General features: G+C 30.3%; 2 protein-coding genes and 2 pseudogenes across 2 annotated transcripts; all 4 read right to left on the bottom strand.

Annotated features, from left to right (window-relative positions):
• Nucleotides 1-910: 910 nt before the first annotated feature.
• Nucleotides 911-5,266, bottom strand: LOC145754763 (deubiquitinase DESI2-like). The gene is made up of 6 exons (XM_082570873.1): nucleotides 4,876-5,266; nucleotides 4,682-4,726; nucleotides 4,363-4,435; nucleotides 4,079-4,172; nucleotides 3,612-3,753; nucleotides 911-1,795 (listed from the first exon to the last, which is right to left on the bottom strand). Exons 2-6 carry the CDS (start codon nucleotides 4,718-4,720, stop codon nucleotides 1,610-1,612), a joined length of 534 nt encoding a protein of 177 aa, XP_082426999.1. The 5' UTR covers nucleotides 4,721-4,726; nucleotides 4,876-5,266; the 3' UTR covers nucleotides 911-1,609.
• Nucleotides 5,267-5,686: 420 nt separating this feature from the next.
• Nucleotides 5,687-7,005, bottom strand: LOC145754758 (retinol dehydrogenase 14 pseudogene; annotated as a pseudogene).
• Nucleotides 7,006-7,773: 768 nt separating this feature from the next.
• LOC145754759 (retinol dehydrogenase 14 pseudogene) lies at nucleotides 7,774-9,186 on the bottom strand (annotated as a pseudogene).
• Nucleotides 9,187-10,827: 1,641 nt separating this feature from the next.
• Nucleotides 10,828-13,901, bottom strand: LOC145754750 (4-galactosyl-N-acetylglucosaminide 3-alpha-L-fucosyltransferase FUT6-like). The gene is made up of 5 exons (XM_082570861.1): nucleotides 13,532-13,901; nucleotides 12,744-12,845; nucleotides 12,540-12,610; nucleotides 12,336-12,452; nucleotides 10,828-11,914 (listed from the first exon to the last, which is right to left on the bottom strand). Exons 1-5 carry the CDS (start codon nucleotides 13,841-13,843, stop codon nucleotides 11,155-11,157), a joined length of 1,362 nt encoding a protein of 453 aa, XP_082426987.1. The 5' UTR covers nucleotides 13,844-13,901; the 3' UTR covers nucleotides 10,828-11,154.
• Nucleotides 13,902-13,919: the final 18 nt, after the last annotated feature.

The following is a 13,919-nucleotide window of genomic DNA, read 5'->3' as shown; positions in this document are numbered from 1 at the left end:
TGCACTCTAAACATAGAATATGTTAACAAAACATTAACGCACTTTTAAGCACCAAAAGAGCAATAAAACAACTAATACAAATTTAAGAAATGTCGACAGATAAAAAAAGATGTATAAAAATTACAAAAATTTAACCTTATACCTCTCGTCTTAAATATTCGAATAGATGTACGTCTGGATTAAGTGCTGCACGCCGTTTCTGTTCTCGCTTGTTTTTTCTGTTAAATACGTTAAGCGATGGATTTATATTGTAAGAATAGTATTTAACTTGACAATAAGTTAGATTCTTTTGCTTGACAAAACACTGGGTTGCAGAATATAGGCTTTTCAAGCAAATCTTTCTCATTTTTAAACGTCCTTAGTTAAAGCTGTGTTTAACTTTTAAACCCAAAAAATGGGTGATTTCCCGTTCTGACGAATTAAATATAAAGTTTAACTTATCCTCAAATTAGCATATATTTAAAATTACATAAAGTAAAAAAATAAAAATTATAGACACCTGATATGTGCAATAAAAAATACACTGTTGAAATATTTTATAGAGAGATTGTTTTATAACATTTATGTTACACTTTAATTAAATTATGCAAGTCTTTAAGCCAGCCTTTACTTGTAATTAAGTTAATTCTGATCTTAACTTATACTATTTTCATGTTAAGGAAAGATGTTAAACATTTATTTTTGTTAAATACTCTATAAAAAAGTGGCACAAAAGTTAATACGACACATAATGTAACATACAACAAAACATAAGTTTAAATTAACCACTTGATAATTTACAAAATGAAAAAAAATTTCAAAAAAAACAACTTTCATGAAAAACAATACCAAATTTTTGTTGAAACCAAAATAAGGAAAAATTAATTGTTTAAACATATATTTTTATAACTAAAATCGTGTAAATATAAAGCAATTTGATGTAACATGTAATAGATATTAAATTGCCATGATTTTTTGGAAAATTGAACAAATATAACACTTGGTAAGTGAAACATAAAAAACTTATGAATTATAAATTTAAATTATTAAAATAAAAGACAACCAACAATATATATATTTTATGTACATATTTTTTAATAATTATTTTTAGTATGCAAAATAAAGAACAAAAATAAGAATTTTAATGTAAAAATGGCAATGTCTGTTAAATACAGATGAATTTTTTACCAGCATTTTCGACTAATTCATAATAAAAATCAATATATTAGACTAAAAAAATTGCTTGTATAAAAAAATGAATATGGTAGCATTTTCTATATACTTTGTTAGATAAGTGATGGCAACAACTGTTGTGTATACAAAGCAAAAAATACCAAAAAAGCTAGAATAACTTTATGAATTGGTTTACAAAGCTGAACAAATTACACATCTTAAGAAATATTATGCTCTTGTATTATCGAATTTTTTAAATAAATTTTGAATCAAGTTTTATGAATTTAAACCAAAATATGTTGGAGTTAGCAAGAAAGACATTTTTAGGCCAAATAAATAGGTCTTTATTCGAACCATCAGCAGTTATTTTAAGATGGAAGTCATCATATTTTGAACCTAAATTTGTAGAAAAAATCTCAGAACAAGCAACCTAAAATTGTGTAATTCATCGCTTTTGTCAAGTCCTGCCATGGGTTGTACTATTGTTAATGGTTGAAAACTGGTCTGTTTGACCCCCGACGTTGTTAGCAAGGGCAACAGGGGTAAGCCATTCCTGGGGTAAACATCGCTGTAGAAAAGGCACACATGTCCCCATGTATGCTAGCCTGTTTATCCAGCGTGGTATAGTTCGACCGCATAATATCTTAAAGTGCAATTTTTAATTAATGATTGCCCATTATTGAATATGTACTGTAGTAATTGAAAAAATACTGAACCGGAGCATTTTAATTTATTAACAAAAACATAAAAATTATTAAAATTAAAAAAGAGAAAAAATATTTTTATGCTGCCACTGATATTGATTTTTTATTTGGTATATTGTAATACAATTCAGGCATCAATAATATGATATAGTCGCCACAAATTTAATATTTCAAGCATCTGTGATTTCACATTTAGAAAATTTAAGAAAAAATACCAACAAAAATATCCCCAAATTACAATACCAATTCTATTTGTTACCATAAACATTTTGCAGCATAGTGATACATAAAAAAAAAATAGTTTTATTTTAATCCATTAAGTAAATGATTACTGCTAAAAAATTGATCCTAATCCCAGATATTTCTCTTAAGATACACTTCAACAGTTAATCTAGGATATACACAATCTGTCAATGTCAAAAACATTCGTCGAAAACAACAGACATAAGGAACCAACAAATTAATCTTTAAAAAAACAATAATACCAACACACAATGCACCTGATATACCACAAATTGCAAACCAAAAAAAGGCAAGTAAATGACCCACCAAAAATAAATCGAGTTGTCCAAAAAATATCAAAAAACTATAGTAATTCGATATTTGGTATGATATGTCAATACTCCATTATTTTGTTAAATCAATATATATACATATATATACCTAGGACTGAATACACTAACAAGACATCTAATTGTAACCAAACTCCTGTTTAAATACAAATTTATACCAAGAGTTTATGTAAAATAAAAAGAAAACATTAGTAAGCATGTGATTAAATTACAAATTAACAGTATATACATATCAATTTATGTATCACAATAATTCCTTCCAAAGGTATTAGCACTTATTTTGATTTATAGAAAGTGTCACAAATCAAAACACATGTCATAAGTAAGAAAAAACAACAACATAACAATTTCCATTATTACGGCATGCTCAAATCAATAAAAGACTACAGGGCCATTCAAACTGGGTAATTCATAACAACTTCCTGTTCAAGTGAATAATCAGGACAGAGTCAGTTACTAGAATTAAACTTTGTTTAAATTATGATGTCATGATTAAATAGTAATTTAATTTTTTAATAAACAGCTAAAAAAAAATATTTTAATAATGTCTATATATAAATATTATTTTCATATTTGTTAAAAATGTTATCAACTAAAAATATGATAAATGGAAATATATAAAAGGATTTTTTTCTTTGTATAAAATGATTGCGTGTTACACAGATATAAATAAACACATTAATCTTTTTAAATTAATTTAATTCATAGTCATATTGTGCTGTGGTATGTGATGAATAATATTCCCACAATACAAAATATTTATGATTTATTCAGTAGACAAAAAGCACTAACATAAAAAATATAAAAGTGTAAACAAACTTTCAATATTTTGTCAATGTTTTTGTTTTTATTACTCAACATTTTGGCGTATTAGATAACAAAAACAACTTTTCATCATTGAAATTGTTTTAGAGTTATTATAAATGGGAATTTTCGTAGGCTTTTAGTACACAAACGATAATACTTTTTACTTTATGTGTAGGCTTATTTAAATGACCAAACACTCAAACAAAAAACATTTTTAAACAAACTTATAAAACAAAAATGTAATGGCCTATTAATTTTAAAATTATACACTGGCCAATCTGTTTTAAAATCTGTTTAATCGAATGCATAAAAATTTAATAGAGTTGCAAAAAAATTATTAATCACAGAGATAAAATTGGAAAAAAAATCTGCTTACGTCTGCCAGAGCTGAAGTGAAATGGTTGCAGTTTTTGTGCATCAAGTGATAAGCACAACCTTTGTATTCCTTTCCCAGTTGTTCGACAATTCTTTCCACATCGCTCTGAGTAAAATCAGTCATACCCAACACAATACTTTCCCTAAAATAAGTAAAAATTTAACATTTTGTAAAATAAAATTATAAATTTCAGGTCATCTTAAGTTATAAAACAGAATCACATATTAAAACTAACTTCTTTTAATACAGTCATAAAATACACCGCTTTACCACATTTACAGCTTTTTACATAAACAAAACTATAAAAATTTTACCCAGTAAGTCAATATTTGATAGGTAGATATTTAAATTACTTTTGTGGAAAACTAAAACCTTTTCAAGATAGAAAGTAGATCCTTTTATAACAAAATATATTTAAACTTCTGGTTTAAGTTAAATACAAGATCATGTATATATGTTACACTTACTTAAATTTAAAAGATTCCCCTAAATCAGTGATATCTCGAGGCATTATTTCAAAAACACCAGTAAAAGAATATTGATGTCCACCATAGGCAAATTCTAATAAATTGTACAAAAAAATTAACAACAATATTGACAAGATAAAAGTTTAATCATCAAGAATTTTTCACCCATAAAAAAATCAAAATCTAATCAAGAATTTTGTATTTATATAAAACAAATTACTATGAATTACATTTTAAAAACCTAAAGAGTATGATACACATATACAATTAGTTTTTTTCATTACCTCTGTTATACACTTCAATTCCACTATGGTATACCCCTAGACCGCACTTTGAAGTGTATTGATTAATCCAATACTACGAGATTAAAAATTATAAAGCAAAATTAATTGAAAATCAGCACATATAAATTTACTGAAAAAGAAACATATGTTGTTTACCTATATTTTAAATATATGATAAAATAAATTATATTAGTGTTTATGTTATTTCAATTTAAAAAATAAGTAGGCCCGTGGGTAAATTAGGTGCAAGTATTAAATATGTTTATAAATGAAAACTTTAATTTAAACAACAAATTTAAAGCCTAAATATTTAACTTACCATGTCATAGACATTCAGTATCACAGGCACACTTGACATTTCAAACTAAAAAAAAATAACAGTTGCATAACCATTCAATTTTACCTGTTTTAAAGTTTATATTATATGTATTTAAATCATATAAAAACAAACCTAAATATAAATTTTAACAAAAAAAGGGTTATTTGTCAACTTAATTTTATATGGTTACTTACTGAATAGTTAATTTCTACAAATGTATAAAAAATTAAATAGATCAATTTTAATTTGAAAACAGCCTTTGTTTATTTACTAAAGGTCAAGTTTCTGTCCCAAAAACTGTAGTATAGTTCTTAAGTTAGTGCTTTAACAACAAAAACACCAAGCACTGGCTAGCAGCCAAAATTTATGCCAAGGCCAGTAACACCAGGTATAAAAATCCGGATTCCTGGTTAGTTAACAGGCAGACAGGTTAATTTGTGGAGTAATATTGCTGGTAGCGTGTGCCTTACAGTTAAGAAGCTTGTACGCATTTACCTAAGATCACCAGATTTCTAAATACATAACAGTTAGTTACAAAAAGCCCTTTAACTTTAAAGTACATAACATGGTCGTCATTTTACGATATTCCTAATCTCTTAATCTGAATTAATTTACCAATAAAGATCGGAATTATTGTTCGATTTACTTCGTTGATTAGAAAGCTTTAGCATTTTGTCTATTTATCCTCTTCTAAAATGCAATAAAATTTAAAATTATCAAACTCATCGAAATGTAGTTGTAATATACAAGTTAGGCAAAAATTTGTAACAAAAATAATCTTATGCAATCTTTACGTAAATTTATTTATGTATCTATATGTATATGGTTTCTCATAACATATTAATAGGCCAAGGAAAAGAGTAAAGCACTGTTTTGAACCAAAAAAATGTTTTTTAACTGGTTTGTGCTGTTTTAGGTTGATTAGCACATGGTAATAAACTAATTCTGTGGGAATTCCTAACAATGCATACAACTATACTAAATGATTAATCATTTTTATTTTGGTACACCCTTTATTAATAAATGAAATAAAAAGACAAAGTAAAATTAATTTGTATATTTAGTTAGCTCATAAGCACAAACAAGGTTCAAACATCAAAATTAAAAAAGTATTAAAAGTTTAACATAGCCTAGATAAAATTACTATGTATGTAAATGAAAACTTTAATTAAAAACACTCTCTACTATGATGTATTTCTAAAAATATAAAAATACGAAAATGCATGTTGTTAGGTAAAATAATAAATTTACATCAACTATTTACAAAAACTTAAATTTGTATAAAGGCAAAACATTGAAAGGAAGATTGTTTAGTTAATTTTCTGTGAGCTTGGTCCATTCCAAACTCATTTTCCACAGCTTCTCTGCCTTCTTATCGCTTCTTGCATACCCAGCTTCTTTAGCTATAGCGCAATCAGCAAAATATCGACCAGTAACCCCTTCTAGTTCTGGTGCAACAGCAAGGTATATACTGGTTTGTGCCCCCTCCTCTGGCATCATCCATCTACCCAAAATACAACTTAAAATAGATATTTGACTGCAACAAAGAAGACATTTCATTCCACGACTTCCTGTGTCAGCAGAGATATGTCGCTGCAAGTCAGTATACACTGCCCCTGGATGAACACAGTTAACTGTGACATTGCTACCTTCTAAAAGTTTGGCCAAATGTCTAGTAAACAATATATTCATTGTCTTGCTTGAAGAATAGGCATTAGCTTCAGAGTAGCTTTTTTCCCAGTTAATATCATTCCAATTCACATCCCCAAATTTATGAGCTAAGGAAGTCAAAACTACAATTCTGCTTGGAGCACTTCTCTTAATAAGGTCAAGAAGCAGATTGGTAAGAAGAAAATGACCAAGATGATTTACCCCAAACTGCAATTCAAAACCATCTTCTGTTCTACTTAGAGGACAAGCCATTACTCCAGCATTGTTAATAAGAATATCCAAGCGACCTTGAGTTGCATTTATGTCTTCAGCAAATTTTCTGATTGATGCAAATGAGGCTAAGTCTAGCGACTTGAAAATGATTTTATCTTTTGCACATTTTGCTTCTTCTAGAACTACTTTTCTAGCAGCTGAAGCCTTTTCTGCATTTCTACAAGCCATGATAACTTTAGCACCTCGCTTTGCCATATCAATTGCAGTGGGTAGCCCAATTCCAGTATTTGCACCAGTTATAATGACAGTTTTTCCATCCAGTTTGACATCACAGACCACCATTCCATTTTTCACACTTTTTACTTTTACAACTTTAGTCATGATAAATATATTTCACGAATATAATGTATGAAACAATACAGGTATATAATTTACTCTATTTCTGGTGCTTTACAGAAAATAGCAAAATGTTAGATTATTTGTTGTTGTTTTTTTAATTAAATAATTTTTTTTTAATTTCTTAGATTAAACAAAAGAGTAACAAAAAATAAAAATTTTCTGCCTCAACTGAGACAATTGAAATGTTTCTAAATGCTATAGTATAATAAGTTCCCTGGAAACACATTTTTTTCTTAAATACTGGGCAATGATTCAGCAGATTTCAGCTGTAATTTTATCCTGGGTATCTATTGTAGCATAACTAAACACAATGACTTTGTTTTGAAAAGCTTGCTAGGAATTACTTTTGGTATAAAGTATATCAATAAAAACATTTTTGATGTAGCATTGTTTAGCAGTATCATAACTTTAATGGTACAAATTAAATGTGCAAAAACTGCAATAAAGTAAATGTACCACAACTTAAACTTTAATAGATTTTAAACAACAAATTCTAGGCTTGTAAAACTTGAAAACATAATTTTGTACAACACAATTATTTTTTGATTCTTTTATTTTTAAACACACCAGCAAGAAATAGAAAAATAAACATGCATAGTCTACCCTTTTGTTTAATTAAATATATGTAACATTGAGGCTTAGATGATTTAAAAGTTGAACAAATAAAAAAATTGAAGTTAATTTTTGATATTGTTTAATTAATTCAAACTAGTAATACACAAAATTCAAAAAATTACGATTGGTACAAAGTTTAGTAAGCAAGTAATATCAATACACTTTTTATATTTTTTAGTTTTATAGTGGTTCTAATTAGTTAAAATTTACTACAACATATTTATTAATAAAAAATAAACCCTTGTAAATGTAACAGGTAGATTTTGCAATCCATATCAAGCAAAAATAAGAGGTAATAACAATAAAAAGCGATGCAACAAAAAAAGTAAAAGTGCACTTCAAAAAAAAAAGCAAGCTCATGAAATTTATATTGTAAGCATGAAAAAGTAGAAAGTGTATGCAGAGCTAGAATAACATATTGGTGGTCAATGTAACAATAAAATAAAAAAGGTTGTTATTAACCACAAATATATAAACAACACGACAAACATAATTAAGGGCAAAAATAGTATTTACAATATGAAATTGCATTGAATATTTGCATGGGACACCACATCATGCTCTAAAATGCAGACACTATAAAAGGCTGTAGGTTTTAAAGATATGTTATCATTGCATTTAATTTTCTGATAGTTTCGTCCACTCCAAACTCATTTTCCACAACTTTTCTGCATTCTCATTATTCTTTGCATGCCCGGCTTCCTCTGCGATTGCACAATTGGTAAAATAGCGACCAGTTACCCCATCTAGTTCTGGTGCAACAGCAAGGTATATGCTTGTTTGTGCACCTTGCTCAGGAGTTACCCACTTGGCAAACAATTGATCAATAATTGGAAGTTGGCTTAAGGAAACAACCCATCTGAACAGGCGACTTCCTGTTCCAGCATAGACATGTCGCTGCAAATCAGTATGCACTGACCCTGGATGAACACAGTTAACTGTGACATTGCTTTCTTCTAAGAGTTTGGCCAGATGTCTGGTGAATAAGACATTCATTGTCTTACTTGAGCTGTAAGCCTTATAATCTGTGTAACTTTTCTCCCAGTTTATATCATTCCAATTAACATCCCAAAATTTATGCCCTAGAGAAGTCAAAACAACAATCCTACTGGGAGCACTTTTCTTGATAAGATCAAGAAGCAAATTGGTGAGCAAAAAATGACCAAGATGGTTTACACCGAATTGCGTTTCAAAACCATCTTCCGTTCTGCCTAGTGGACAAGCCATTACTCCAGCATTGTTAATCAGAATATCCAAATGATCTTCGGTTGCATTTATATCTTCAGCAAACTTTCTGACTGAAGCAAATGAGGATAAATCCAATGATTTGCAGATGACCTTATCTTCTCCACATTTTGCTTCTTCTAGAACAACTTTCCTAGCAGCTGAAGCCTTTTCTGCATTCCTGCAAGCCATAATAACTTTAGCACCTCGTTTTGCCATATCAATTGTAGTGGGTAGCCCAATGCCAGTGTTTGCACCAGTTATAATGACAGTTTTTCCATGCAGTTTGACATCACAATCAACCATTCCGTTTTTTACACTTTTAGTTGTAGCCATTTTAGTTTTAAGCTTAGAAAAATTTATAAAACAAAAGAGTTCAATTGTACCCTGTAACAATAGAAACATCAAATTTATTACTATGAAAATATACGTAGGCTCATAAAAAACACATAAACATGCAAATATATACATCTTTGATTTATTCTATATATTCTAGCTGTTAGTTTTTTTAATTACTATAATAGCAAAATTAAAAAAATATAATTTTTACAGAATTCACTGAAAAATAATACATAATTAAATGCCAGCAACACATAAGTGTATCTGTCGAAATGCATAAAGTTTCAACGTTTTAATACCATCCAAACTCTGTATACACATAGATACACTTACACACTTACAGACTTACGAATAAATAAGTTAAACGTCTGTTAGTTTGCCCAACTAATTCTTCGTATTGTTGTTTGCGTTAAATTAAAATGTAACTTACCATTAAAAAATATTTAACTTTTATATCAAATTTGTAAGACTATTAGCAATCGAAACAAAATAACTGAAAATTCCTCGCTAACATCTCAGGGTTTTGCTTTGCAAAATGTCATAGTGATTCAGCAAATTTCAAGGCTTTTGCAAAGTGTCATAGTTATTCAGTAAAATTTTAAAAATTTCAGCTGACTGTTTCTTGCATGATCAAGCGTTCTTATTTGTCAAAACAACAGTTAGTAATTTTAATGATGCCACTGAGTAATAAAACCGGCAGCGTGGTGTAGTGGTAAGAACACTTGCTACACAACCATGAGGTCGTGGGTTCAATCCCCACTGATCTCATGCTGTAGCACCCTTGAGTAAGGCGCTATAAACGGTATAAACTCCTGCTGAGACAGCACTTAATCAGCAGCATAATTACCGGGCAATTATAGTCTCTATAATATCCCAAACTGCCACAGGCAACTCAAGACTGGGTCGGAGTAACGTATGTTACTCTATGTTCAAGTCGCGCATTCGACTTTCCCACATCGAGAATAAAGACATTTACAAAAAAAAAAAAAAAAAAAAAAAAAAAACGGCAGCGTGGTGTAGTGGTAAGAACACTTGCTACACAACCATGAGGTCGTGGATTCAATTCCCACTGCTCTCGTGCAGCAGTGCCTTTGAGTAAGGCGCTATAAACGGTATAAACTACTGCTGACCCAACACTTAATCAGCAGCATAATTACCGGCCAATTATAACCTCTATATTATCCAAAACTGCTAAAAGCAACTCGAGACTGGGTCGGAGTAACTAATGTTACTCTATATTCAGGTCGCGCATTCGACCTTCCTAAATCAAGGATAAAGATATATACAAAAAAGGTAAGTAGTAGCTAGATAAAGTACTAAAGTGGCCCCCTTTGTAAACTATTTTTGAAACAACAACAAAGAGTAACTTAACAATTGATCTCATTTACTTCCTCACTGCATTTTTTGGTTTTCATTTTTTATTTTAAAAACGCCAAAAGCCTTGAGATATATGACAGCTTCCTCTTTGTAAAAGTGAAACAACATTAGTATTTTTAAAACATACATAAATACATGTCAACTAGGGACATTTTAACTACACGTGAATACAAAACCTACACATATAAGATTTTAAATTTTGGGTTTCATAGATAATTTAATGGGTAAAATTAACAAGATTTTGCAGACAAATATATTACTATTTTGTTCACAGATGTTAAACAACACCTATAAGAATAACTAAAGCACCGAATTAGAAGTGATTTTAATTAAAACGTATATGTAGCCAATAATAACACAGGAAAAATTGCATATTAATATAAAAAAAAACAAAGATATTCAGACATAACGTAAAACACATTTAGCATGAAATATTTGGTATCGCAATTACAGTTATTATTATATGTTAGAGCAGGCAACTTTAAAACGTACTGTAATGCACATTGCACCAAACTGCCAGTAAGTATTCGTCAAAAAACGAGCAGTTTATTTTATTTAAGTAGCCTAACTAGATTCTGTATAGTACCAGTTGTTAACTCAAACAAAATTAAAATACCTAAGAATTAAAATAGCCGTTAAGGAATACATTCTTTATTTTCCTCGCCGTAAAACCAGTCGCCAAGCGACGAGATTATTCTCGGTTCTTTGGGGAAACCGAACAGTGGAATTTTCGAGGTCGAGGCGTTATAGCCGGGTCGAAAAATTTGGTCTGTATTAATACCATGTAAAGTTCGACAGAGCATGCAAAAGCTTAGAGACCTGCCGTAGTTCGGCAAATCTTCGATTTTAAGTGTTCGCCATGCTAAGTATTCTCTATAAGCGGTAACGTTTTTATTGAGGTACAGTAAGTAATCAACCAAGTCTTTTGTCGTTTCGAAATCGTGAACATAAATGAACGAATGAGGGGGCGACACAGCGAGATAGTCCTCTTTTTTTGCACCCCACACTATGGGAACCGCACCGTAGGAGAGCCCACTGTTGAAATACTTTTCTGTTAAATAGTCCCTGCAGAACTGGTCGTTTTCAAAGGAAAGGTAAAACTTATATTTGGGAATTAATTCGTGGTCGTGACCCTTTGGCGCTCTTTCGCTCCCCGGAAAACAACCACCACGACGATCAATGTCAAAACCAGCAGCTATCATCTCTTCGGTTAATTTGAGTCGCTCTTTGGCGCCTTTGGTAAAGCCACAATTGGACGCCATAAACAAAGCGTTACGAGATTTTTGCGCAATTTGCTCGTCCAGTTCTCTGTTAACCGTATCCAGTGTCTTTGAAGTGTCGCGGCCCGGTAAACGTTTTTCAGCACCATATGGACTATAAATGTCTGAATCTTGCCTTTTAAAAACACAATTATTTTTTGATTAAATTATTTATGTTCGACGTGAAAAGGTCGACTTTACGACCTAAACATAGAATAACATCAGTTACCCTGACTCAGTCTTAAATTGCCTTTGGTAGTTTGGAAATATTTTGAGTATAACTGCCCGCTTGTTAAACTGCTGATTAAGTATTGGCTTAGTAGGAGTTTATACAGTTTATAGCGCCTTACTTAAAAGCGCCACAGCATGAGAGCAGTGGGGATCGAATCTAAGGCTTAATGTATAGTATAGCCAAATGTTCTGACCACTACACCACGCTGACGATATTATATAAAAACATAAACAATACAAAATTTGTATTACATAAAACGTGCTATTTTAGATTTAGATATAAGTGTTTAACTTAAAGCAAATGTACACAGTTTTTTTAGTCTTACCTGTAACTAAAACTTAAGTTAAACATGTTGTCATATTGTTTAAGTGACATTCCTCTTTGGATTTTTAAAGCTCTTGTACTTTCACCAGTTCGCCAAACCCAATATTGATCTTGGCGTCTATCAAAACAAAAATAAAAAGTGAACAAACAATACTTTTTCCAGTACGATAATTTTGTATAACCTAAGTCTTCATTTTAATATTACCTTGCTGTTGGCATGTCGCCTACGGATTGTTGAAAATTAAAAACAACAGATTTTGTATCGGGGTCTGAAATCTTAAAAAAAAAAAATATATGTATTTTTATTTTTCCATAGAGGCGCATAGAGCACAATTTCACTTTATGTTAATGTACATGCATTGCCTAATAATTACCAATGCTTTTACAATTTTAAATTTATTTAACATACCCTTGATCTATCCTCAGTAAATTCGCAGTGGCCACATTCTTTTACCGTTGTCATATCAGTTATCCAACTTTCGACAGACTGCCTCCATAAAAGAATAACTTTCTACCAAAAGAAAGGGTAATAGGCAGGTTAATAAAAGAGAATAACCAATGCACATTAATAAACAACTACTGTTATGTATGTACCAAACAGCAACGACAAAAACTGTTAATCGTACATTTGTGTGTATGTTTGTATTAACAAACGTTAATGTTTTACTAATTAATCTTTAAAAATCTAACGTAGCAAGTCCATCCTGAACAATAACCCAAACAGTACAAATATTTAAAGGTGATTTTTAGAAATACTTTTTATTTTGTTGTTTATGATTTGTTCTCGAAAAAGTAGTCGTAGGGTTAATATTTTTTAAGAGATAACTTTCTTGACCAAAAATATTTATCCGAATTAGGTGTAAGTAAACTGGGCAAACTCTAATATTCATATTACAAATATGGACAAATTTGTTTAACAAATTTCGCAACAAAATGTTATTTTAGGTGTATACTTTCAAATTTGGTAAGAATATCAAGATACAGTACAACAGTCACCCTACCCTTAACATTCTTTTACGCGTCAACCAAGCGTAAAGCAGATCGTCCATTTATTTCACCGGTAAATATTTGTTTAAACCAATTACACGGAAAGCCCTTTAGCTTATTATTACTTACATGATTTTTTTAGCAAAAATAACATCAAAAGTTTAATTACAATACTAATAGACATAACCTGTAACATTATTGATAGCCTACCTTTGTAGTTGCAGCTTTATCCAAAGCTTCTCTCAACTCTTGGTGTTGCTTGTTAGTAAGTTTTGACTGTATTAGACTGATGTCATCATTAAAAACAGTGTTCTGGAAATAAGTGTTACGTTGCTCGTTAGAATCTACTTGTTCTTCTGGCTGTCCCCCCAACAGCCTGTCTTTTAGGTAGGTTTCTTTAGCACGGTACTTCCAAAGTTGATTTCTAAGAGTCTGTTGCGCATCTTGCTGTGTGTAAATAAAGTATCCAAGGCCCAAAAAGACTACCAACAGAAAATATTTGTTTTTGAACCGAAATCTCATACTGGCCTGCTGATCGTTTAACCAGGAAATAAGTTACAACATGTTATTGAATTTCAATAAAAACCTGTTGTTAAGA

This window comes from Corella eumyota, chromosome 6 (genome assembly GCF_963082875.1).
Source record: "Corella eumyota chromosome 6, kaCorEumy4.1, whole genome shotgun sequence".
NCBI lineage: Eukaryota > Metazoa > Chordata > Ascidiacea > Phlebobranchia > Corellidae > Corella > Corella eumyota.
The sequence above is the reverse complement of the archived record's forward strand: the minus strand, read 5'-3'. Positions and strand labels throughout refer to the sequence as shown.